Below are 24,790 nucleotides of genomic sequence, written 5' to 3' on the forward strand. Positions count from 1 at the left end.
AAGAAGAGGTTTCAGTAAAATTAAAGATAGATTTTCACTGAACTGTCTTAATTGATTGGTATAATCTAATGAGAATAAAGAAATCATTCAGTTTCTTAGCTTTAAATATAGGAGAAAACATTGTTAGACAGTCTTGCTCTGTCACCCAGGCTGGGGTGCAGCAGCACTATCTCAGCTCACTGCAACCTCTGCATCCCAAGTTCAAGCAATTCTCCTGCCTCAGCCTCCCAAGTAGCTGGGACTACAGGCGTGTGCCATCAAGCATGGCTAATTTTTTGCATTTTAATAGACACGGGGTTTCACTGTGTTAGCCAGGATGGTCTCGATCTTCTGACCTTGTGATCTGCCTGCCTCAGCCTCCCAAAGTGCTGGGATTACAGGCATGAGCCACTGTGGCCAGCCCATTGTCACCTTTCCAAAGGAAGAAGAGCAAATACTCAATAGCTCATAAAGCATGACTGTTTTACTTGAAAATAGTGTCAATACCAAAAAAGGCTAGGAGAACCATCCACAGGCTTGCATGAAACTTAATTGACCATGATTCTCCCTCCTCTCCACTCTTAAAACACATCCTTAGGCTCTTCATCAAAGTGTAAATGATTAAAAACTGTTGGCACCAAACTACATGGCAGCTTCGAAAACTGGAGTATTTAGAAGAAGAGGCCCTACTGATTAGATGACTGGCTAGTGGCCTGATTCGTTTCTGCAGCTGGGAATATTGATTTTTTAAAAAATCCTTTAACATATATATCTTATCTTTTATCTGCCTATAAGATGTTACTGAAAACATGGTTTTCTAGACAACACAGTCTATGGCAGAAAATAATTTTTATAAGATGGTAAACATTTCTGTTTACCTAAGTGACAGTGATTAAGGACCTTTATATGACACATACGTATCTGTACCATTTGTACTTTTTAGTGCTGTTATACGTATTGTTTATATGATTCTCACTGAAATCCTATAAAGTAGTCTGTTCCTGTTCTACAAATGGGAAAACCAAGGCCCAAGAAAAGTGATCCTTTGTACAAGTCATACCAAATGACAGTAGATCAGGATATACCTATGTCTGAATCCAAGGTTGGTTTGTACTGAAATCCCTAGTTGATAACTTTGTATTTTCCTATGCACAATATTAATTATCAGAAATAAAAACAAAGATATTTAAAGAAATAAGAGCTTTATTAAAACAAATTTCCATTTCTTCAGAAAAATTTTGTGTTAAGAAATGGCTTTGTCTGAAATGATTCTATAGAAATAAGGCATAAGTTTACTGTAAGAGATTTTTCTGATTTTCAAATATTTATTTAAAAATGATTACATACTTTAAGAAAAGTTGCAAGAATAGTATATTCTTGTATACTAGGCTCACCAGTACTTAACATTTTGCCACATTTGCTTTATCATTTTCTTCTCTTTCCCCTTCCTCTTTCCTCATCATTATTTATTTTTTTGAACCATTATAAAGTAGGTTGTATATCTCATGTCTCTACCCAAACCTTAATACATTGATGTGTATTTCCTAAGGACAAGAATATTCTCTTATATAACCACAGCACAATTATCAATATAAGAATATTTAATATTAATAATATGTTTTTATCTAATCTTACAAGTGTAAGATATAAGATTTCTCCAGTAATGTGCTTAATAGGATTTGTTATTTCCTCTCTAGTACAGGACTCAGTCTAGGAGTCTATATTGTATTTAATTTTCATGTCTCTTTCATCTCCTTTAATCTGAATAGTTCTTTAGACGTGGTTTTTCTTTCATGTTATTGGCGTTTTTGAAAAACCTAGCCGTTATTTTACAGAATGTTTTTCAATTTGAGTTTGTGTGCTGCTTCTTTGTGGTTGGATTCTGGTTATACATGATCTACTGGAATACTTCATAAGTGAGGTTGTGTCTTCAGAGTGTCTGTCACATTCAGAGGCACATGATGTCCATCTGTTCTGAGTTGGCTGATAATGTTAATTTTGATCATCTGGTCAACGTGTCATTTGGTTTCTCTACTGTAAACTGTTTTTTTCCCCTTCTAATTAAAAAGCAATCTGTGGGGAAACTTTTAAGTCCATAAAAATAGCCTATTTCTCATTACTTTTTGCCCTAGATTTATCATCCAGGATCATCTGTGCCCAGATAAATTTTTATTGAGGTGATTGCGAAATGTTTATTTTCTAACTCAACTACTCCCTCCATATTTATCAGCTGGCACTCTACTGTAAGGAAGATTCCTCTATGTTTCCCCACTTATTAATCAGTTTAGACCCATGGATTTATTTGGTGGGTTACAATTTATTCATTATTGTCATTTACTTTTGCTTAAGTTTTTCTGTATTTGGCCAGAGGGAATTCCTTCAAGCTGGCTCCTGTGTTGTTTTGACATGTCCTTATCATTCCTATGTAGAGCTATCTAAAGCTCTGTATCCCATAGGATTAGATATGTAGTTTTTACCGTTTTTTACCTCTAAAATTCTGTATTTAATTTGCGTAATTTGTGTTTGTGTTTGCCTATTTTCCCCAAGCGTTTATTTAAAAGTTTTTTTTTTTTTCAGGTTGAAGAGTTTTATTTTTAATTTTGTTTTTAATTTCCATGTTTTATTCATTGTGATCAGAGTGTTGTTTATATTTCTACTTCATGAAATTTACTGAGGTTTTCTTTACGACCTAATATTTGCTCTATTTTGATAATTGGGCATCTACATCAAGAAGCTTCCTTCTTTATTATCAGTATGTCAAGTGATACATAACCATACAATTTAACTGATTGGTTTTCTTTTTTTTTCTTTTTTAAGTCTTCTGTAGTCTTTATTATTTTTAAAATTTTCTTTACTCTGTTACTGAGGGGTATTTTAGTCTTTTACTTGTCAGGATGTTTCTATATCTCCTTTGTATCTCCTATGGTTCCTGCGTCATTTAGATGGCATTGCAATGTTATTTGATGCATAAATATTCATAACAGTTACATCTTCATTGTAAATTCTGGCTTTTAGCAACATAAAATGTCTTTTGTTTTGTTTGTTTTATTTAACGCTTTTTTTAAGGCCTGAATTCTACCTTGCTTGGTTTTACAATCCCAACTCTTGGTTTCTTATTGTTGACATTTGCCTTGTTTATGTTTGCCTTTTCCTTTATTTTTAGCCTTTTGAAACACTGTGCTTCAGGCATGTCACATGATCAATATAGAATTGGGTTTTGCTCTATAAATTATCAGAAAACCCTTTTTAAAAATTGATGATTTAAACCAATCCACATTAATTGATGAGGTTGATATGTTTGAGTCAATGCTGTCATATTATTTAATATTTACTGTATGAATTATGCTGTATTTAATGTGTTTTCCAGATTTGTCTATTTTTGTTTTTAATCAAATTCTTAATTTTGATATACTTCTAAATTAAAATGCAGTTATCACAGAAAGTACCTATTTATTCTTTATCTGGTTTCCCCAGTGGTAACATCTTGCAAAGCTGTAGTACAATATCACAACCAGGATATTGCATTGTTACTATCAACATACAAAACAATTTCACTACCACAGGGATCCCTCATGTTGCCCTTTATGACAACATCTACTTTTCTCCTGCTCCTGCTTTTGTCATTAACCCCTAGCAAACACTAATCTGTTCTTCATATCTGTAATTTTGTCATTACAAGAATGTTGTATAAATGGAATTATATTGCCTTTGGAATTGACTTTTTCACTCAGCATAATTCACTAGGGATTCATCCATGTTGGTGCATGTATCAATAGTTCATTCTTTTCTATTGTTAAGTAATAGTGCATGGTATGAATATATCATATTTTGTTTAAACATTCATCTTTTGAAGGAAATCTGGGTTGTTTCCAGTTTTTGGTTATTAAAAATAAAGCTATAACAACTCAGTAACAACATCACCACCAACAAAAGCAACTCAATTCAAAAATGGGAAAAGGACTTTAATAGACATTTTTCCAAAGTTTTACAAATGACCAATACACCCGTGGAAGGATGCTCAACATCACTAATCATTAGGGAAATGCAAATTAAAACTGCAAAGAGATACCACCTCACACACATTAGAATGGCTACTACATATACACACATACACATAAACAAGTGTTGGTGAGGATGTAGACAAATTGGAACCCTGTGTACTATTGATGGAAATGTAAAATGGTACAGCTTCTATGAAAAACAGCATGGCAGGTCCTCAAAGAATTCAAAATAGAATTATCATACGATATAGCGATCCCATTTCTGGTTATGTACAGTAAAGGATTAAAAACAAAGTCTCAAAGACATATTTGTACACCCATGTTCATAGTAGCTTCATAGCCAAAAGATAGAAGTTACCCAAGTGTCATCAATGGGTGAATGGATAAACAAATTGTGGTATATACAATGGAATACTCTCCAGTTTTTAAAAAGATGGAAATCTTGACACCTGTTTCAACATGGAAAACCTTGAAAACATAATGCTAAGTGAAATAAACAAGTCACAAAAAGGCAAATACTTTATGAACTTGCTTTGTGAGGTACCTAGAATAGTCAAAGTAATAGAGACAAGTAGAATAGTGGTTTTCAGAAACTGGAGGGAAGAAGGAATGGGGAGTTATTGTTTAATGGGTACAGAGTTCAGTTTTGTAAAATGAAGAGTTCTGGAAATGAATGGTGCTGACAGTTGCATGGCACCATGAATGTACTTAGTGCCACTGAACTATATACTTAAAAAAGGATGATAGTAAATTTTCCTTACGTATATTTTGCCATGTTGAAAAAAAATGGAACAATTAAAGAGGACTTGGAAGTGAAGGGAAGTAGCTGCTATAAATATTCCTGTGCAAGTTTTATATGAATATAGTTTTTATTCCTCTGGGATAAATGTCCAGGACTACATATGGTAATAGCACATTTAGTTTTTAAGAAGCTGCCAAACTGTTTTCTAGAATAGGTACATACACCATTTTATATTCCCACCAGCATTGTATGAGTGATCCAGTTTTCTTATATCTTTGCCAGCAATGAGTGTTGTCATTATTTTTCATTTTAACCAGCCTGATAGGTATATTGCGATATTTCATTGTGGTTTTAATTTGCGTCTTCCTAGTCACTAATGATGTTGAATATCTTTTCATATGATTATTTGCCATCTGTATATCCCACCCAGTGAAGTGCTGCTTCATACCTTTTGCCCTTTTTTGTTGTTCTTGTTGTTGCATTTTGGGAGTTCTATATATATTCTAGAGGCTAGTCATTTGTTATGTATGTAGTTAGTAAATGCTTTATCTCTGCTTGTAGTTTGTCTTTTCATTCTCTTAACACGGTCTTTTTTGAAGCAAAAGTTTTTAATTTTGCTCTAGCTCAATTTATCTTTTTTTTCTTTTATGGATTGTGTTTTTCTTGTCAAGTCTAAAAACTTCTTACCTGGCCCTAGATCTTGAAGATTTTCTTTTATGTTATTTTCTAAAAGCTTTATAATTGTATGGTTTACATTTAAGTCTGTGAACCTTTTGAGTTATTTTTTATATAAGCTGTGACACTTAAGATTTATTTGTTTTTTGCCTGTGAATGTCCAATTATGCTACCACCATTTGTTGAGAAGTTTATCTTTCCTTCACTGAATTGTCAAAAATCAGTTCAGCATATTTGAAGTTTGTCACATTTTCTGCTTCCAAGTAATGCTGATAATATGGGTCATGTGTGACTTAATTTGTGCTTCTTCATGACCTTAGAGGTTTTGAGGGTGGAATGTGTGGACAGATCTAGATTACAGTGGCTGCCATTACCCTTTAAACTCAGGAGCCTGTACAATGTATTAATTTATTGACCAAAAGGCATCATGCAATTCCTAATAAAATTGTGCAATAATGGGATACTTGGAGGGAAAACTGGCCTTGTAGTAAAATTATAATTTACACAATAGATTTCTTTTTATAATGATGACAATAAAGATGTGTGGACTTGAATTATAGTTCTCAATAATTATTTTCTCACAATAACTGAGATGTAGGGACAGGAACAGGAATCATATATTTCAACACTAAAAAGGATTACACTGTACAGAGTATTAGAACTGAAAGACAAGTTAGATAAAGTTTAATCGAACTCACTATCAAATTTTTATGTGCCATTCATTCATTGCATTGCACACGCTACATATATTGGCTGGCTGCCTTCCTCTCTTTCTGCCTTCTCTTTTCTCAAATATTTAATAAACACTTGAAATATTTTGGATTAAGTAATGTGGTTGTAGTGTCCTCAACAGAGTTTACATCAAGTACAGTTCATTTTAAAGGGATGAACTTGGCTCAGAGGTTTGATGGTGCCCACTGGTACAAGTTTATAGGCCTTGAAAACAAAAGTTTACTGCAAAGCTTTTCCTCTGTATCTCCTAAGCAGTGTGAGGTCCTGGTACCACCTAACTTCCACCTGCTTGAATATCTCAGGACAATTCACTTGCTGTTGCTGTAGTTTCCTGCCTATTGTCAAGAGGCTTATCCTTCAAATTATTCTTTGGGTGCTCTTGAAATATATACCTCCTGTATGCCCAGGTTGTCTCTTGTTGAATTTTCATTGTGATTGAAGGACAGAATGTTCTTCTCTGCTGCGCCAATAGCACTTTCCCATACACACTCAGGAAAAGCTTTTCCCCCTCTCAACAGGGCTCAAAAGTCTTGACTGGAGTGCCTCAGAAATAGACCTGGTTTATACCTTTATAAAAACAAGCAGAGTCTAGGCAACTCCTCGCTTGGAATAACACTAATGGTTTGAGTTTCTCTGAGGCAAGCACATGGATGGTACTCTCAAGAAGCACATGTCTAGCACTTGGAAGCGCCAGCCCTGCTTTGTGGAAAGTGGAGGTGGTATCTTGTGAAAAGAGAGTCTGGCGTTCACTGGGAGAAGAGGCTGATGGCATGTGGAAGGCATGGTATAGGAAATGAGCCCAGGATGTCTTGAATTCTCCTACGCTATAACCCTGCAGAGAGAGAAGGTGAATTTTCTATTTTTTTCTTGATGGAATATGCTGATAGTCCATATGTGCATGTAGAAAATAATTAAAATAACAATCAGAAATAGCAAAGGAAGTATCTCAACCTGGAATTTGCACAGGATTCTGTTCTGAGCATGCTGGCTTACTTTGAAGGTTCCCCAGAGGAACCTGTGTAGTTCATCTCTCTGTCTCCAAGAGCCCTCGGCCACTTGCCTCTTTGTACTGAAATGGGAAGAGCCAGGATTCTTCTTCTGGCTCAGAGTTGGACTAGTGGGAAGGAGAAAGTTTGTTTTGTCTGTGGAGTTCTCATCATGGGTGAAACTTTCTCAACTAGCATGCAACAAGGTTAACAACAGTGGAACCTAGAAATTTTTCTTCTTTCTCCACAACGCCACACACGCCCACCCCTGTTTATTCTGGGCTAAGAAATAAAAGTCTAAAAGGGACTTGTATTTTGGTTCCTGGGACTGTTAAACAGTTTCTGCCCCTTCTCTGCAAATCTCCCTAATATTGAATCTTTTTTTCTCTCCTTTCTTCCTTAATAGTGTTTTATCTGAAATGTAAAATATTGGTTTTGACCACAGGCTTTGAGACTAGATAGTGCCTAGTGAGGTGAGGTGTGAGGTGGCTTTGGCATCTTATTAAAACTTGTAGTAATGTCCTTTTTTTATCTATAAAATGGAGCTGCATTATGTTCAGGTGGTTGCGAGAACTAAGTGGCAAAATGTATATGGAATGATTAGCATATTGCCAAACACATAGTAAGCTCTCAATAAATGGCATCCATCATTATTATAGTAGGTAATCTCTTTACAGTACCTAGAATTGTTTGGCATTAGGCAACCAAAAACTGGTAAAAATTATTATTCGATTCCGGATTTTAGTGGCTTGTGAGGGCCTTCAAACTGAGCATACTTCCTACGGAGATCTATCAAGTGTTTTATGTTTTCTTTCAAAATCTGACCAAATAGTCTGGTAGTAGATACGCTATTTAATTCTAACAAGGTACAGCAATGCCTCTGGCTTGTTTTTTTCTAGAGACCCCTATGCATATTTCAAGTTTTACCTTCGAAAGCAAGAGGCACATCCTAGTGAATAGGCCCAACTCTCATATGGGACAAGACTTCTTAAGAGTTACATGGCATGGCCATATGCGGTGGCTCACGCCTGTAATCCCGAGGTGGGCAGATCACCTGAGGTTGGGAGTTCGAGACCAGCCTGACCAATATGGAGAAACCCCATCTCTACTAAAAAATAAATACAGAATTAGCCAGGTGTGGTGGCACATGCCTGTAATCCCAGCTACTTGGGAGGCTGAGGCAGGAGAATTGCTTGAACCCCTGAGGTGGAGGTTGCAATGAGCTGAGATCATGCCGTTGCACTCCAGCTTGGACAACAACAGCAAAGCTCTGTCTCAAAAAATAAAAAGAAAGAAAGAAGAAGAGTTACATGGCAATTGAACTGGGTAAGCACTTATTAATTATTCTGCCATCTATCCAGCATGGCCTTCAGAGAGTTAACAGTCAAGTATGAAGATTAAGTTTCAGGACATTGGTGCCTTAAACCTTAGGTTTTTGTTTGTCTGTTTTAATTAAGAAAAAATGTAAGCTGGGGTTGTGGCTCATACCTGTAATCTCAGCACTTTGGGAGGCTTAGGTGGGAGAATTGCTTGAGCTCCAGAGTTCAAGACCAGCCTGGGCAACAAGGTCAGACCCTGTCTCTACAAAATAATTTAAAAATTAGTTGTGTGTGGTTGTGCATCTTTGATCCCACCTACTCAGGAGGCTGAGATGGGAGGATTGCTTGAGCCCAGTAGGTAGAGACTGCAGTGAGCCGTGATCATGCTGCTGACTCCAGCCTGGGGGACAGAGCCAGACCCTGTCAAAAAAAAAAAAAAGGAAGAAAGAAAAAAATGTAACAAATAGAAATAAAATATGGAGCTTACCTGGAATCTCTCTTTGGCAATAGTGTTAGGGTAGATGATGAACCTGGGTTTGAATCTTGGTTCTGTCACCTGCTAACACTGTGGCTTTGGGCAAATCACTTTCTCTGCCTGAACCTTAGCTGCTCTATCCATGAACTGGGGATACTGATAGCACCAGTAAGGGTTTACTATAGGAGCTATGTGGATAGTTTATATGAAGCACTTCATTCAGTGTCTAGTACTTCAGTCGATGTTTGCCATTATTGTTTATCTCCTGCTTTCAGTAGCCAAAAGGATTTTCTTTGGAAGCATCATAATGAATTAAGTAAGGTGTGCACAGCCATGGTGCCAAAGCAATGATTATTTTGGCAGCCTCACAACAATTAGACCTTAAGGGTGATCTGTTTGTTTGTTTGTTTTTTTCTTACTGATTGATTGATTTTTGAAATGGACTTTTCTCCCCTACTTGGTTTCAGTATTCGGGATTTCACACGGAAAGATCGGAATCTGATCATGACAGCCAGTGGGGTGGAAGTCCCTTGACCGACGCAGCCTCTCCGCAGCTTCTGGATCCCGCCGACAGGCCTGGCTCCCAGCATGACGCATCCTGCGCCTACAGACAGTTCTCGGACCGCAGCTCTCTCTGCTATAGCTTTGCGCTTGACCATTCCAGGCTGGTGGAGGAGAGGCATTTCCATACCCAGGCCTGTGAAGGAGGCCGGTGTGAGGCAGGCAGGTACTTCTTGGGAACGCCGCAGGCCGGGAGGGAGCCCTGGTGGGGCTCTCGTGCAGCCTTGCCCCTGACCAAGGCCTCCCCAGAAAGCAGAGAAGCCTATGAAAACAGCATGCCTCACATCGCTTCAGTACACAGGATCCATGGTAAGAGCAGGTGGAAAGGTTTCCAAACTCCAAGCATTAGGCCCTGGGCAGGTTCATCCCATTCTAGATGTGACACTAGAGAGAATGATCAAATAGTTTTCTTTGATTTACAAATCAGAACAAATGGGATTAAAAAAGAAGTTCACTCTGTTACTAATTTTTTAGTGTTTGCCAAATACGTTTAGTTTTGACAAGTGAGTAAAAATGATTCCTATTTTAAACATCAGAGAGTGTAGAAATTATGTAGTTAATTATTAACTGTCAATTGAATTTGTAGTGTGTGTGCATTTACATTTCTCACGTATTATTTTCTTTTGTATTTTCATGCTTCAAATGTGGACTTGAATAGTCTGTAGACTCATTCGGTCATAGCAGTGTTTTTCAACGAGGGCACTATTGATGTGTTGGAGAGGGCCAGTCTTTGTTTTATGGACTGTCATACATATCACAAATGTTTAACCTTCCTGGGCATTAAATGCCAGTAACTTACCTTTTTTCCCCCATTATTTGGCAACCCACAATAATGATCCCTTGAGTAAAGGATAGAGCAATATGTAGAATGCCCTGGGATTTTCACCTTGGGATAATTATATGGCTTTATAAACACATTGAAATGGGCACCATAGCTAAAGCCTTGATTGTTGCTAATGCTTCCCTTTGTTCATTTCAAAGTAAACTAGTTAAGAAGAGCTCATTACATCCACTCCATGCTTGGGTCCAGACAGGCCTTTGAAACCCTCCCCGTTTCATTAAAAGTCAGTGACATTAGGGTTGATCTGAAGGCCCTGATGCTACTACTCTTGTCTTTAGGATGAGAAATGTGCTAGACAATATTGTTTCCATTAATAAACATTCCTGTCAAATACCACTCAGAAGCTGAGTAATTTTAATCTGTTTCTATTCTTGCTTTCTATTTTTCTGATTTTACTCTGAGTATCTCTAGTTTGGTAGACTGGTAATAGAAACCTAGAGCAAAGGGCAATTACTTGCCAAAGAATAGAGTTAAGTGAAAATCCTGGCTTAACCTACAAGGTCTGGAAGAAAATATTAGAAATACAACAAGAAAAAAAGAGAAAAGGAAAGCAATGCATAGTGTGATCCAGGCCTTCTCTGCTGCATTAAGTAGTTTACAGCTTTCACATATTCCTACCTGTTTCTCTTCTGTCTTTCTGTATTGACTTCAGACCATTCTGAGAATAATTTGGTTTATGGAATATACTTTGGATGCATTATTCCTCCTTATTTTATCTCTTTCCTTGGTTCCCAACAGGTTATTAAAATTGTCAATATTGTTTATTTTTACCTTACTTCAAAAACAATCTAAGGTACCTGAGTTGCTGTATGATTACCTGTGAAGCTGAGATGTTTACCCCTAAATTTGAAAAGATAATATTTTTGTTTTTATTTGAACAAGATTGTATCTATATCTACAGTCTTCATTTATATCTGCCCATGCTTACATATACATATATGTGAATAGATGTATATTTTTAACTTCAAATACTCTAAAAGTGAATATTAGAGCTTTATTGTAACTTTACTTAAGATATAGTAGAGCTTTATTTTAACTCTACTTAAGATATATTTAGCAATATTAACATTTTAGGTTATTTATCTGGAAGTGAGAGAATAGTTCAGCCTATATCATTATTTTCCTCAAATGCAATTGAAAACATTTTCCAAGCATCAGCTTAACGTGGCACTCTCTAATAAACCAACTTCTATGCATCCTCCTCTTATTTCCAGTCAGACAGGTTTAATAACATATATCCATGGAGAAGTATAAACACACTTTACCATTTTGCTAATTGTCATTCGTGATGAACAGGGTTTATGTTCTAAGAAGCTTGTTATAAACTTGGTCTGCATTTAATATTCACTTATTTTACATGAATCCAGTGCAGAAAGTTGACACTCTGTCTATCACGTGAACCTGTGCCTGTTTCAAATATTGGTGTATATATTAAAAATGAAAGATATACAGTTTATTTTAATAGAAAAAGGAAATATAGTTATTTTTGAGGGTGAATTCTGAAATCACTTACTTTTGGCTTTTTTGAATCTCTAGGGCGAGGTCATTGGGATGAAGATAGTGTGGTCAGTTCTCCAGACCCTGGGTCAGCCAGCGAATCAGGTGACCGATATCGTACTGAGCAGTATCAAAGTAGCCCACACGAACCCAGCAAAATTGAAACTCTTATAAGAGCCACCCAGCAAATGATTAAAGAAGAAGAGAACAGATTGCAGCTAAGGAAAGCCCCGTCAGACCAACTGGCTTCCATTAATGGGGCTGGGAAAAAACACTCCCTCTGTTTTGCAAACTACCAACAGCCCCCACCGACAGGTGAAGTCTGCCATGGCTCTGCTCTTGCCAACACTTCACCATGTGACCACATCCAGCAGAGAGAGGGAAAAATGCTGAGTCCCCATGAAAATGACTATGACAACAGTCCCACTGCTTTATCTCGGATAAGTAGTCCCAATTCGGATCGCATTTCAAAATCCAGTTTGATCCTAGCTAAAGACTATCTGCATTCGGATATGTCTCCTCACCAGACAGCAGGAGACCACCCTACTGTCTCTCCAAACTGCTTTGGCTCTCACCGGCAGTATTTTGATAAGCATGCTTACACATTAACTGGATATGCCCTGGAGCACTTATATGACAGCGAAACCATTAGAAACTATTCCTTGGGCTGTAATGGCTCACACTTTGATGTAACTTCCCATCTAAGGATGCAGCCAGACCCAGCACAAGGACACAAGGGAACATCTGTTATAATAACCAATGGAAGCTGATGTTTTGCTGAAATATTTTGTTCTTTAAGGATCTCTGAAACATATTTATAGTTTAATACCCCATTACCAGCATTTATTATGCCACAGATTGTTAGAGAGGGTAACTTAAGTTACTGGGTATTTAATACGTGTTCCTATAAAATCAAAGAAAATATAGCACTAGTATTCAGGGTTATACACTGAAAATTGAGCTAAATTGAATACACAAATTTCCCCTCTAATTCTATGGGAACCAGAATAGATAAATTTTGAATTGAAAAATATTCATGTAGATCAAGTGCGCATACATACCACGTGAGAGGACTGATGAATGGCAACATTGCATTGTGACTATCCAGTGATCCTCATACACACAAACATTACCTACAAATGGCTGTATACATGTTACACATGGAAATATAGGCTATGTAATGTAAATACACCAAAAATGGGTAATTTTCTTTGACTCTATCACACTAAACTTCATAAAGAAATTTCCATTCCCAAAATAACTGAGAAAGAGAGACAGACACATTTTATAAACTGACTTCTTTGTGGTTTCAAGTCAGCTAGTTCATTTGGTTCAGGCATAAATTAGAGAAATCGTTCTGGATAGGGTGCAGAAATGAGTTTTGACCTGGTATCCATTATAAGCAATCAGGAAGAGGTAATTTTTCACCTCACTTTTCAGTTAGACAAGGACCAAGAGTGCTCTGACATGGCACTAAGTGTTTTTCTAAGTAAAAACACCGAGATGTTGGGACACACACCAAAAACCTGGTGTGCTCAATTGGAAATAGCTCTATGAAGATGCAAAGGTCGGAGGCAGATTAAAATAAAGTGTTATCTCAAAAGACACAACTTTAGGCTCAGCATAAGTAAACAACTTAGGGCTTGTTTGGAAAACCAACTTAATAAAAAATTCAAATCAATTCACCCAGAAAAAAGACTGATAAGGACAAAAATAAAGGGTAAACCAGTGAAGTGCTACATGACAGCAGTGTAAGTGTTTGAAAACGGTTGAAAGTACATATGTGCCAATGTGACAATATGTGGAAAGCCTCAGGAGAGAGTCTAAGATAAAAGCTTAGGTTGATAGACAGGTAGTTAAAAGCTAAGAGCAGTACTCTGAAGGAATACGCAAAGAGTTTATTTTACTTATTGTTGGCAAACAACAAACTTGGTCTTACATCTGTGTAGTATAGTAGAAAGGCCAGCTGACTGGATCCCTGGGCTCAAATTCTGGCCCTACCTGTAACTTAATTTTGTGACCACAGGTGTATCATTCACCATGCCTGGGCCCTAGTTTCCTGGTTTGTAAGGCAGCGCCAATGTTCCATGGCTCAGTGGTAGAGCAGAACTGAACTTATCACCTAATTAAGTCTCTGCTATGAGTTGTCAAGACTGATCATTCTGGTTTTTCTGTACACAGAAGTTTAGATGGTTTGTGACTTAAGCAGGTGTATGGGCTCTTTTAGGCAGGTTACAGTCAACTTTCTAGATTTAGCCAAAATGAAGTTGGTACAAATTTATGACAGAGAAGAAAAATAGCAAGATTTATTTAATGCACTATTCTCTAGTAATTAAAGCAAAATGATATAAGTGACTAGAGAAATTTCATAGATAATATTTCCTAGGAGTCCCATGCCTGAAACTCTTGCCATATTTAAGGAGGGGGATATACTGGAAGAACTTGACTTATAATTTTGGAAACAGAACATGAAATTGAATACTCAGGGATTAGTACTATATTTTCATCATTTAACAGTTATTTGACAGTCCATAGGTAGGTGACAATCTGAAGGATAACATGAAAGATGAATATTGGGTTGTTTGCATATGAAAGAAGAGGCTACATAAAATTACATAATGTTAACATTTGCGCTGTAAATGCAAAAAAGTAAAGTAAGTGAGAAAGTTAGTGGTTATATATATATTTTTAAACAATTCAAAGTGCAGTTGACCCTTGAATAACATGGGTTTGAACTGTGCAGGTTCACTCATATGTGGCTTTTTTTTTCAACCAAGTGCAGATAAAAAACACAGTATTTTGAGAAATATGAAACCCGAGTATACACAGGGCTGATGTTTTGTATAAGTGAGCTCAACAGGGCCAACGGCAGGACTTGAGTATGTTAGAATTTGGTTATATAGGGGTGGTCCTTGAAACCAACTCCCTGTTTATATCAAGGGGCGACTGTACAATAAAAACTAAATTTTGAATTATACAAACAAGAGTATTTAGTAATTTTGAGGAAATATTTATGAGAAATCCTGGACTACATAAAATGGAGTTTTGATCAGTTTGCAACATGAAGTAACGTTTTAAGAATGCTAAAGTTTTTGTAGAATTCTGTAGATAGATAAATGTTTTGAAGACAAAAATATTTGATGAATAGGGTGTATTTTGGAAAGGGAATTTTCACAGATGGGTATTTCTGGTGGCTATACATTCTACCAAATGTGCCAGGGACAGATGCTAAAAGAAATGGAAATTTAAGAACCAGGGAAAATGAAGGATATTAAAGAAAATACTGTCACTAAAGGAATTTCAGTGAAATTTTTATATGGAAGACAGTTAACTGGTAGAAGGAAGAAATTATGAATTTCACATATGAGAGTAATCAGAAGGAATAATGCTCTTTAAAATGACATGACCAATATTTTTAAGGAAATACATACTTAACTAAATTATATCTTGATTCAATATTTTGGTAGATTGACCCAGTTTTAAGTTAATAACCATTTTAAAATTTGCTGAATGTCAATAATTTTATAGTAGCACCTTTACTGCATTACATAAAATGTCATATTGACTCAACGTATTGTATAGCTTACATATTTTGCAATATGGCATGATTATCACAAAAGGACCCAAGGTAAGTTAAGATATTTGATGACAATGTTCCTTGTTAATATACATGTGAATGTGTTAAAATGTATTTATAATCTACATTATTTTGTTCTGCGCAGGAACATATTTCCTCATAATGAAAATGTCATCTGTGTCTTTTAAAAATATAGTATATAAAATAAATATGTTCCTGATAACTTAATCAGTTAAACTTAATTTGGCTTTAGTTTTAATTCTTGATTTCCATAACTTTGCCAAATGCTGAGAACCATGAAACTTGATTAAAATAGAGAAGTATGATTTTTATATCACCTTGGGGATAAATAAACATGTGCTTTATCAAATTGCCAGTATACTATGTATCAATTCATTAAATGAAACATAGCTCATGGTTTTGTAGAATTCTGGTTTCTAGTAATAATAGATAACTTTATTTCCCATTTCACCTGCCATACCTACTTTAAAAATTTGGATGACCAAAGAAATAAATGAATGTTCCCCCAATCTTTCTTGGGAAAATTATGTTTAAATTATTATTGAGAATATACAGATTTGATGTGTTATTTTGGGATGCATAATATTAACGTCGCAATCACTACAGGTCAGATATTTAGGCGTGCTTCAGCTCCACAAGTCTTTTGTCATATTATGCATAATATAATGTGCTTGCTTACCTAAACTGTAATTGCCTGATAAAAGATAATATGACAGTGCTGAGGTGACACTCAAAATGAGACAGGATGCAATAAATAATTTGCCCTCTGTGTTTATACAGAGAAGCCACTTGCTCTTTTTTGGTTATATTTTGTAGGGCTAGATTATTCCATTAGGTACTATTCTTAATTCACTCTATACCATGTTGTCACATGCTGCCTCTGGGCAGAGAATCCCACTTAAAATAAGCTTTAAAGGGATCTTCTAAAAATGGATAATTTGCTTCAATTTTTATTTCTTCTTCTTATGGGGGATGAGGATCAATTATAATACAAGACCATTTGGAAAATATGCATAGATATTTTTAAATGAAATAAAAGACTTCTGCCCTCAAGATCTAAACCAAATAAGTTTGATGGAGGGCAGCACAGGTAAAGAGACCTTCTGAATACAGATTTGATTTTGATAGCTCGCTCTCTCTTTCAATAGTAGGATATTACTAAGATATTCAATGCATTCAGTCCTAATAGTATTTGGGAGTGACAGAGTGAATGCTGATATTTGGAGAACTGAGATTTGACCATTTTGGGGTCACTCACTTTGCCTCCTGGAATAGCTTGTACTTTAATACAACCAAATGCAGTCTTTCTGATTTAAAATGTTTGAATGCCCGGATTTGGTTTCCTAGTTCACTCAAATCATAGATGTAGACATACATCCTGTTTTCACAATGATTTAAAAAAGAATGTAAATCCTATGGTCCTCCAAATAAATGATTCAACTTTCATGTAAATGTCAAGTTTTTGTGAATAGGGACTTATGTCTCAGACAGAAAAACCTATTGATCCAGTTCTTACTGTGGAGCTTATTGTGGGTAAAACATTCTATCATTCTAAATTTTAAATGAATGACAGAACAGTTATGGACACATGCAAAAGGTATCAGACATAGAAAATATTCTTGGGGAAATTTCTGTGTGGCGCTAATTTCTTGTGCACAAGGGTTGTATGGATAGTGGTTAACTCAAAAAGTGAGAGTGTAGTCATTTCCACATAGTGGTTTGTTCAGAGTTCCTTCTCTAGGACTGTATGCAGAAAGCATATATGCACACATACATAAAAAATATGATTTTTATATCATATTCATGAAAATGTGCCATATCCAATTATAACATACACACATACACACACAAATAAATGCTGGTTCACACAAGAAATCCTAATTGCTAATTTTAAACCAAACATTTGTAATTTTGTTTATTGCAACTTTGCTGCATGGGACTTTGCTTTCATAAATCTATATCGTGGGGGAAATTTGCCCTAATTTGCTGATCTGGGACACATGTAATCACAGTTAAATTTATATCCAATAACTCTGATATGTTTACATTTCAAAGAAAATGAAATTGGCATGGAAAAATTTTGAGAATACAATAAGTTTTTTTTCTTTTTTTTTCCCAAAGGGAAATATTCCAAAAAATGAAGTATTATGAGTAGGCACTTCAAAAAAGATAAAATATTTTACATTTGTTTTTTGACTAATGTGCTATAAAAAGGATTATATTTGTGAGAAAAGATACTGATTGCCAATATTTCAAATACCATCTTGCAATGTATAGTTTTTAGTGACATTGTAGTATAAAGCTGTAATTTGAAATTTTACTTTGGAATGTAAAGTAGAAAATATTAGCTATGTCAATGATATCTTGCAAAGTGTTCCCATTTATAATTATTTATATTGTAAATAGCTTTCTGAAGTAAATTCGAAGTTAATGTGCATAAAATGTATTTATTATGTGAGGAATTTTTTGGTTTAAAATATAGTTACCAATATGCAGTTTGAGTCTGAGTTATTCATTGAAAGAAAAATCTCTGTAGGACAAAAAAGACTGTCAACTAAAAGAATACTGTAAAAAAACAGGAACTATTTTAGCTCTAGATTCTATTGAAATGGGTAGCACTAAACACACACAACACACATACACACAGACACACATGTGCACACGCACACACACACACACACACACATACTTTAAGAGACCTGAGAATAGAAGCATATGCATACACACAGCAACTATTAATGATGAGCCTGTGTTTTACTAGACACTGGAGAATGGTTTTTCAATGTTTCATTAGGACATCTTAAGCAGGGCTTCTTTGTTAAATAAAGCAGAAAATTTGAAAGTAATGATTATGTTTTAAATGCCTAAGTGAATAGAAAACCTATAATATTGAAATTATTTAATTTGCTGTCATTAAAAAATACTCTCAGAATAATGTTTGTTTCAGAATTCAAAGTATTTTAAAAATTCAGAATGAAGAGTTAAGTTCAACAAAAATAGATTGCAGTCTATTCTAGGTAGCAATCTATTCTACCTGGCAATCTATTTTTTTCTCTTAAGCATTTTCATAATGTCCAACATGTTTTTCTTTTTCTCCTCTGGGAATTTCTGATTTGCCCTGAAGTATTCAGAAATTGTCAGCTATTGACTAATTCAACAAACCTACACAATTTCTTTTTAATTAAATGGAAATATAGTTTGTCTTTTCTAAAGCATTTTATGAAGCTGAATAAAATATCAAGATATCATTGTTATTAATATTATAGCATTTATCAGATATTTCCCAACATGATTCTTTGAAATACTTGTTTTAGGGCTTTTGCTTCTGCAAATAAAATTGTTTTCACCTACTTTATTCTCCAAAATAACTGCACTTCCAGTTTAATCCACAACTTTTATTGAATACCTACTATGTGTCCCAAATGGGATAGGCACCAAGAATCTTTCTCATTGCAGGGTGTAATAAGAAAGTACATACAATGGGTCTTTCATTTTCTCTATGTGCTTTGAAAGTATAAATTCTTTAGATAATCATGAAAATTACAAGCACTTATTGAACCATCATGTGCTAGGCACTGAATCAAGCTCAGATCATCATAGAAATCTGAATCAAGACCATCACAGAGGAAGATATCAATATGCTCCATTTCGTTAATGAGGCAACTAAGACTCAAAGTCTCACTTGAGTAACTTAGTCACAGAGCTAGTAAATGGTGAGATGAAATTTGGACCCAGGATGGCTTACTCTAAAACTTTACCTAACTTCATTCTGCTTTCTTTATGTAATATAATATAATATAATAATATTTAATATAATAAATCAGCCTGCTGGGATCAGTCTGTCTCTGTTGCCTTGGTAATCATGCAACCATGGGTATTAGGAACTGATATAGCCTTCCAGGCCCTCCCAGCCATCCTTTCTCAATTAACAAAACGCATATTTCATATGTGTGTGTGTGTGTGCATGTATATAAAGAAAGCAGAATGAATTTAAAGCTTTCTTTTATCTAACTTCATTCTGCTTTCTTTATGAGGCAATGTTTCTTTCACATATATAGATACACCCCCTTATACACATTTTGCCTTCCTGCTGAATGAGGGTTCTGACAATTCTTTTATATGACCATGACACCAGGAAAACTTTAGGGCATAATAAGCTCACAAGAAAGTCATCTTAAAAGTTTCCCCATAATATTTGATATTTTTGAGGCTTTCTCAACAAAATACAAATGGCTTCACTAGTAATTATAAACTATATACCTGTTTTACCTGACATTTTCAAGACATGAGCCCAAACAAAAGTTTTACTTTTTCATCATAGTCATTAAATACTTTGTTTTGTTTCACGGAAAATTTTCCTTCCTCTTTGGATAAACAACCAAAACTCACTCAAACAGGAGTCAATATGTGTAAGCAATGACTATATTACTTAAAGGCCTGGTTTTGAGGGTACTCTGCAGACAGATATTAAGGGGCTATTTCAACCACTACATCATGTATTTTCCTTATTTGAGTGGGAACTTGTCACAGGTTACCTGCAGGAAGGCTGCCCTTTAAAATGCAGATGATTCCTATAGGATGTCTTTAAGCAATGATGTGCGCCTACTGGAATCAGTCTGTCTCTGTTGCCTTGGTAATCATGCAACTCATGGGTATCAGGAACTGAGGCAGCCTTCCAGGCCTACCCAGCCATCCATGGCCACTGGCCTCTGCCTTATAATGTCAGGAGGGTGGATTCTCCTTAGCACTTCTTGGTCTTTTCATAATTATACTTTATAACTTAATATGTGCTGTATTTACCAATGGAATTAGATCCAGGGTGGGAGAAATGTAAAACAGCTCCTACTTTGGGAATTCATAAATAATCTCTGCTTTGTTCAGCTTCCCCCAGGTCAGGTTCCTGTGTGGGGAGTAATTCCACATGGGAATCTCACTTGAGCGTCATCTAACTAGACCTTAAAGGGAATCTTGGCAGTATCTCCCAAGCCATAAGGAAATCATTATCAGCTTCTGGTGAGGCTTTTCTCAGAGCTTTGTTTGGTACATACATATAAAACAACAACAAAACCCCAAACCAACCAAACAAAAAGCACCTGAACCTGAGGAGTCCTTTATGGATGAAGTCTCTAGGGTTCACCTGGAAATGGGTAATTGGATTCTAATGTAAGAAGAAATCATCCAGGCAATAATTGAGGCTCATTATTCAGTGCATTTCTACATTTCTAATTTCCAATTTCAGCCCTTGTGTGAGTCACATGCCCCATTAGTTAGGCTAGACAGGGCTTGTCCATGGTAGCATGCTAAAACTATTTTTTAATTTAAAAGGTCAGAGGCATGTTTTTAATTCACATTTGCAATTCGGTTACATAATTAAGGGTTGTCAATAGCTAAGAAAAGTTTTTTCAGGGTGGGGAGTAAAAGAGATGAGCTTAAATATACCTTCCAAGTTCACAGGTCCCTTGTTTAAATACCCATGTCTGTTATAGAATTCACCTTGCTTATTTCCCTACATAAAATTAAAATACATAAGAGATGCCTTGTAATGAATGACACAGAATGTCTTGGTTTTGAAATTTATTTTTATTTCATGACACTGCTGTTCCTTCACTTAATGGAAATGAAACGGCTTAAGAATTCTGCCACTTTTTCATGACCACTTTGGTTGGTTTATGGCCAGATTTCCTTCTTTAGAGATATTATGTCATATTCCATTGCTCCAAATTTTTACTTTTTCCCCAAGCTCCCCTTACCCTACAGACATCATGTCATTTTACTTCAGGGACCATCTCTAAATGATAAGGTCTTGAAAAATATATGCCTATATAACCATTATGCCACTCTCATACCTACCAAACTTAACAATAACTTATTGTCATCAAATATGTGGCACTTTTTTGAAAGAGACCATCATCAGGCGTACATTTTTTTCCTTCTATCTCAAGGTCTTCATGCCTGCCTTTGGACATTCTGTCTCCGGTGCTTCCAAAGCTCTACTCACATTTCCCTCTCTCTTCCCATTTTTGACTCCTCTGAGCTTCTTCCCAGGATGTTTAGGTACACCAGTATTCTTTTAACACATGCGTACATACATGCATACACACACATGCACACACTCCCAGATGGGCCCAGCCTTAAGGCCATAGGCCTCATAGCCACTCAGTTGCTCTTGGTCAATCCTTACAGCAGATGTTTTCCATTCCGAGAGCACCCTAAATCCGACTCTTAGGTGAAGGCGGAGTGCTTCATAGTCCTTGCTGTCCTGAAATGTTTCAGGATCTCCTCCCAGCACTTCAAAATGTGTCTGTATCTTCACCCTTCTTTTCTGCCTGCTTATTTCATAAAACAGGTGGTTTTCCTTTCCAAGAGTAACTCTTCTTCCTGCGATACTGATGCAGTGACACTGCTAATTGTTCCCTTCTTTTCTCTATTCACTGACTCCTTTGTTTCTGCTTCTGGATATGCTTCAGTCTCTCAATTATAAAACAACAAGAAGAACAAAAATAGGGATAGTCCTGTGGATATTATTCTCTCTTTTCCTATTACCAACAAAAAAGTTTGTTTATGTTTTTATGACATGATACACTCCTTACTTCCTCTTTTACACATTCCCAAGCTTTAAGGTACATCGTTTCCCTTATATCTTGTGGTTCCCTTATGCATAAGTCATCATTGACTCTTCATTGTCTTTTCATATAGCATCCTGACTCCTTTTCCTGGTATTAAGATTTCTTCCAATCTAGTTTCTACTGCCATTTTCTTTCTTTCTTTTACTGAGACAAGGTCTCATTCTGTCACCCAGACTAGAGTGCAGTGGCATGATCACGGCCCACTGCAGCCTTGACCTTCTGGGTTCAAGGCCCATGCCATCACAGTTGGCTAATTTTTCTATTTTTTGTAGAGACAGGGTTTTGCCATGTTGCCCAGGGTAGTCATGAACTCTCGAGCTCAAGCAATCTGCCCACCTCAGCCTCCCAAAATGCTAGAACCATAGGTGTAAGCCACTGCATGTGGATCTACTGCCTTTTTTAAAATTATCTTCCACTACCCTCCTACATAATTAGTCTACACCCAACTCATTGTCCTAGATCACATTTGCCTCTCAGAGGCTGGCAGTGTAGCCAGTGAGCATGTGCTTACGTGCTTACCTAGATTTAAATCCTAGCCCTGCTACTTACTAGTGATGCAACTGTGGACACTCTGGCTTAGTTCTTTCCTTGGTAAAATGGGAATGCAAGAGATTCACATCTCAAAAAGCCCTTGCGAGCATTCAATGAAGCAATGCTTGTGGCACCCTCAGTATACAGCAGGTGCTCAATAGATGTTAGCTATTAGTGTTAGCAGTCTTCCAGAATAGGGTAATGCAGTTTTTCATTCCCCTTCATTCATCATTCAGTTGGTGCTTAACTGACATTTATCAAGTGCCTACATGTACTGACTGACATTCAGCTAGTCCCAGTCACTACAGATAAAAATCCGTGTAGCCCCAACACATGAGGCTCACAGCTGGGGAAGGTGGTGAGAGAGAATCTCTAATGCCCTTCAGTCCTTTCCACATGCACTGATGCCGCCTCTCCTGTGAAGCCTGCCTTTCGTGGCCCCGCCTTGACTGATCCCTATGCACTGCTTCAGGATGTACTTTTTTTTTTTTTTCTGAACTCCAAATGTTCCTGGCCAGCTTGCCAGCTGTTCCTTTGTGCTCTCTAGTAAGTTTGTGTGGGCTCTTTCATCAGCAGCAAAGCCCTCGATATGGGACTGTTCCCTGTGCCTTCTGTTAGCTTCAGCCCCAGCCCCTGGAACAGCACCTGGCAGAGGAGAGAAACATGATGAATCTGCTGGGTGAGTGACTCCATGTTGCCTTGCAAATGGTCATGTATTTCAGATTATTTCATCTTGGTCTTCAGTCAGCATTATAAAATCTCCTGTGGCTAGTGCAACCCCAAACAATCTCTGGATTGTATAAACAGGATTATAGCTTCTTTGTGTTTTCTTTTTTTGTTGTGGGGGGAGAGGGAGGATTGCAAGTAGTTTTTAACATTCTGATTTTAAAACCTGAACAGCAATCATTCTGGATCTTGTCCATGTTAATGATTTTGACCTACAACTTGCATACTAAGGCAGATTATATATGAGACACGTTGGCACAGTCTCTGGCTTATGGTGACCAAACACCTTTGTGTTCCACCCCTTCCTCTCAGATCTACTTTTCCCATGGTGTCCCCCTAAATCTCTTTCTGCATTTGTGATGCATATTCCATATTTCTAAATTGTATTCCATGACGCAAATCCATTTTTAAAAATGTTTCCCAAATCTTACTCCATTATTGAGTGAGATACCACCACAAAATTTCAACTTCCTTGCTTTCGTCCTACAAATTTCCTTTCTCCTGTTCTATACTCTCCCACACTGCTAACAGGGTCTTCCTCCCAAATAATTTATGTTATTCATCTGCTTAGAAAGCCCTTTTATGTCCCTATAGCAGCTGAATGAAATTTAAATCCTTTAGCCTGTCACTCACTGGGTGCTTTACAACTGAGCCCTACATTACCTCCTCAGCCTTATCTCCATCTGTCACCTTGGATACCCTAGGTTTTTGCAGTACTGAGTTTTTGACTTTCCTGCAATATGCCATGCCTTTCACTATCCCAGGCCTTGGCACACACTGTTCTCTGGTTGGAATGTTCCACAGCCATTCTTTACTGGGAAAATTCCTCTTCACCCTTCAAGGCACGTAGTTCTCATATGATGTCTAATTCTCTTTGGGAAAGTTTTATACTTTCTTTCTTGGCTCTCACAGTGCATATTTCTGTTCATATTTTTGTTATATATTTATTGAGTGTACTATGAGTTATAGGATTTAAAAAAATTTTAAAAACAAAGGGCTAGTTAAAAATTGATCCAATACACAAATGTGTGCAGTAATAAAGAGAATATATACAATTTTGCAGCTTCTTTTTTCATTCAACAATATATCATAGGCATCATTCTATATGAGTTCATATAGCTCTCAGTTATCTTTATAGTATTTTATTGTATGGATCTGCTATAGTTTGCTTATGATAGAAATCTGGTTTTTGACAGACATCTACTTCTTTCCAATTTTATGTATTATTTAACATCACATACTATATGTAACAATAAAAGTCTTTGCAAATGTATCTTTTTGCATCTGTGACTAAATTTCAGTAGATTTTTAGAAGTAAAATTGCTGATTCAAAGAGTATCTTCAATTTTGATAAGCATTATTAAATTGCCCTTCAAAGACATTTTAAAAGTAGGCACTCCCTCCAACAGTATGTGAGACCATACCCCTGTCCTTTAATAAAATTTCATAGTTTGTTTCATGCAAGTTTTATGTATTTCTTAATTTTATTCTTGTGTATTCA

At 36.3% G+C, this 24,790-nt stretch overlaps 1 protein-coding gene across 1 annotated transcript in view; it reads left to right on the forward strand.

Annotated features, from left to right (window-relative positions):
- Window positions 1–17,901, forward strand: part of SIM1 (SIM bHLH transcription factor 1) — an 81,049-nt gene extending 63,148 nt beyond the window's left edge. Inside the window, exons 11-12 of the mRNA XM_032275182.1 lie at window positions 9,377–9,779; window positions 11,848–17,901. Coding sequence (XP_032131073.1) covers window positions 9,377–9,779; window positions 11,848–12,578 — 1,134 coding nt within the window. The 3' untranslated portion in view covers window positions 12,579–17,901. The remainder of the gene's footprint in view (window positions 1–9,376; window positions 9,780–11,847) is intronic.
- Window positions 17,902–24,790: the final 6,889 nt, after the last annotated feature.

Source organism: Sapajus apella, unplaced genomic scaffold (assembly GCF_009761245.1).
Source record: "Sapajus apella isolate SASKATOON/1434 unplaced genomic scaffold, GSC_monkey_1.0 scaffold6, whole genome shotgun sequence".
Classification (NCBI taxonomy): Eukaryota; Metazoa; Chordata; class Mammalia; order Primates; family Cebidae; genus Sapajus; species Sapajus apella.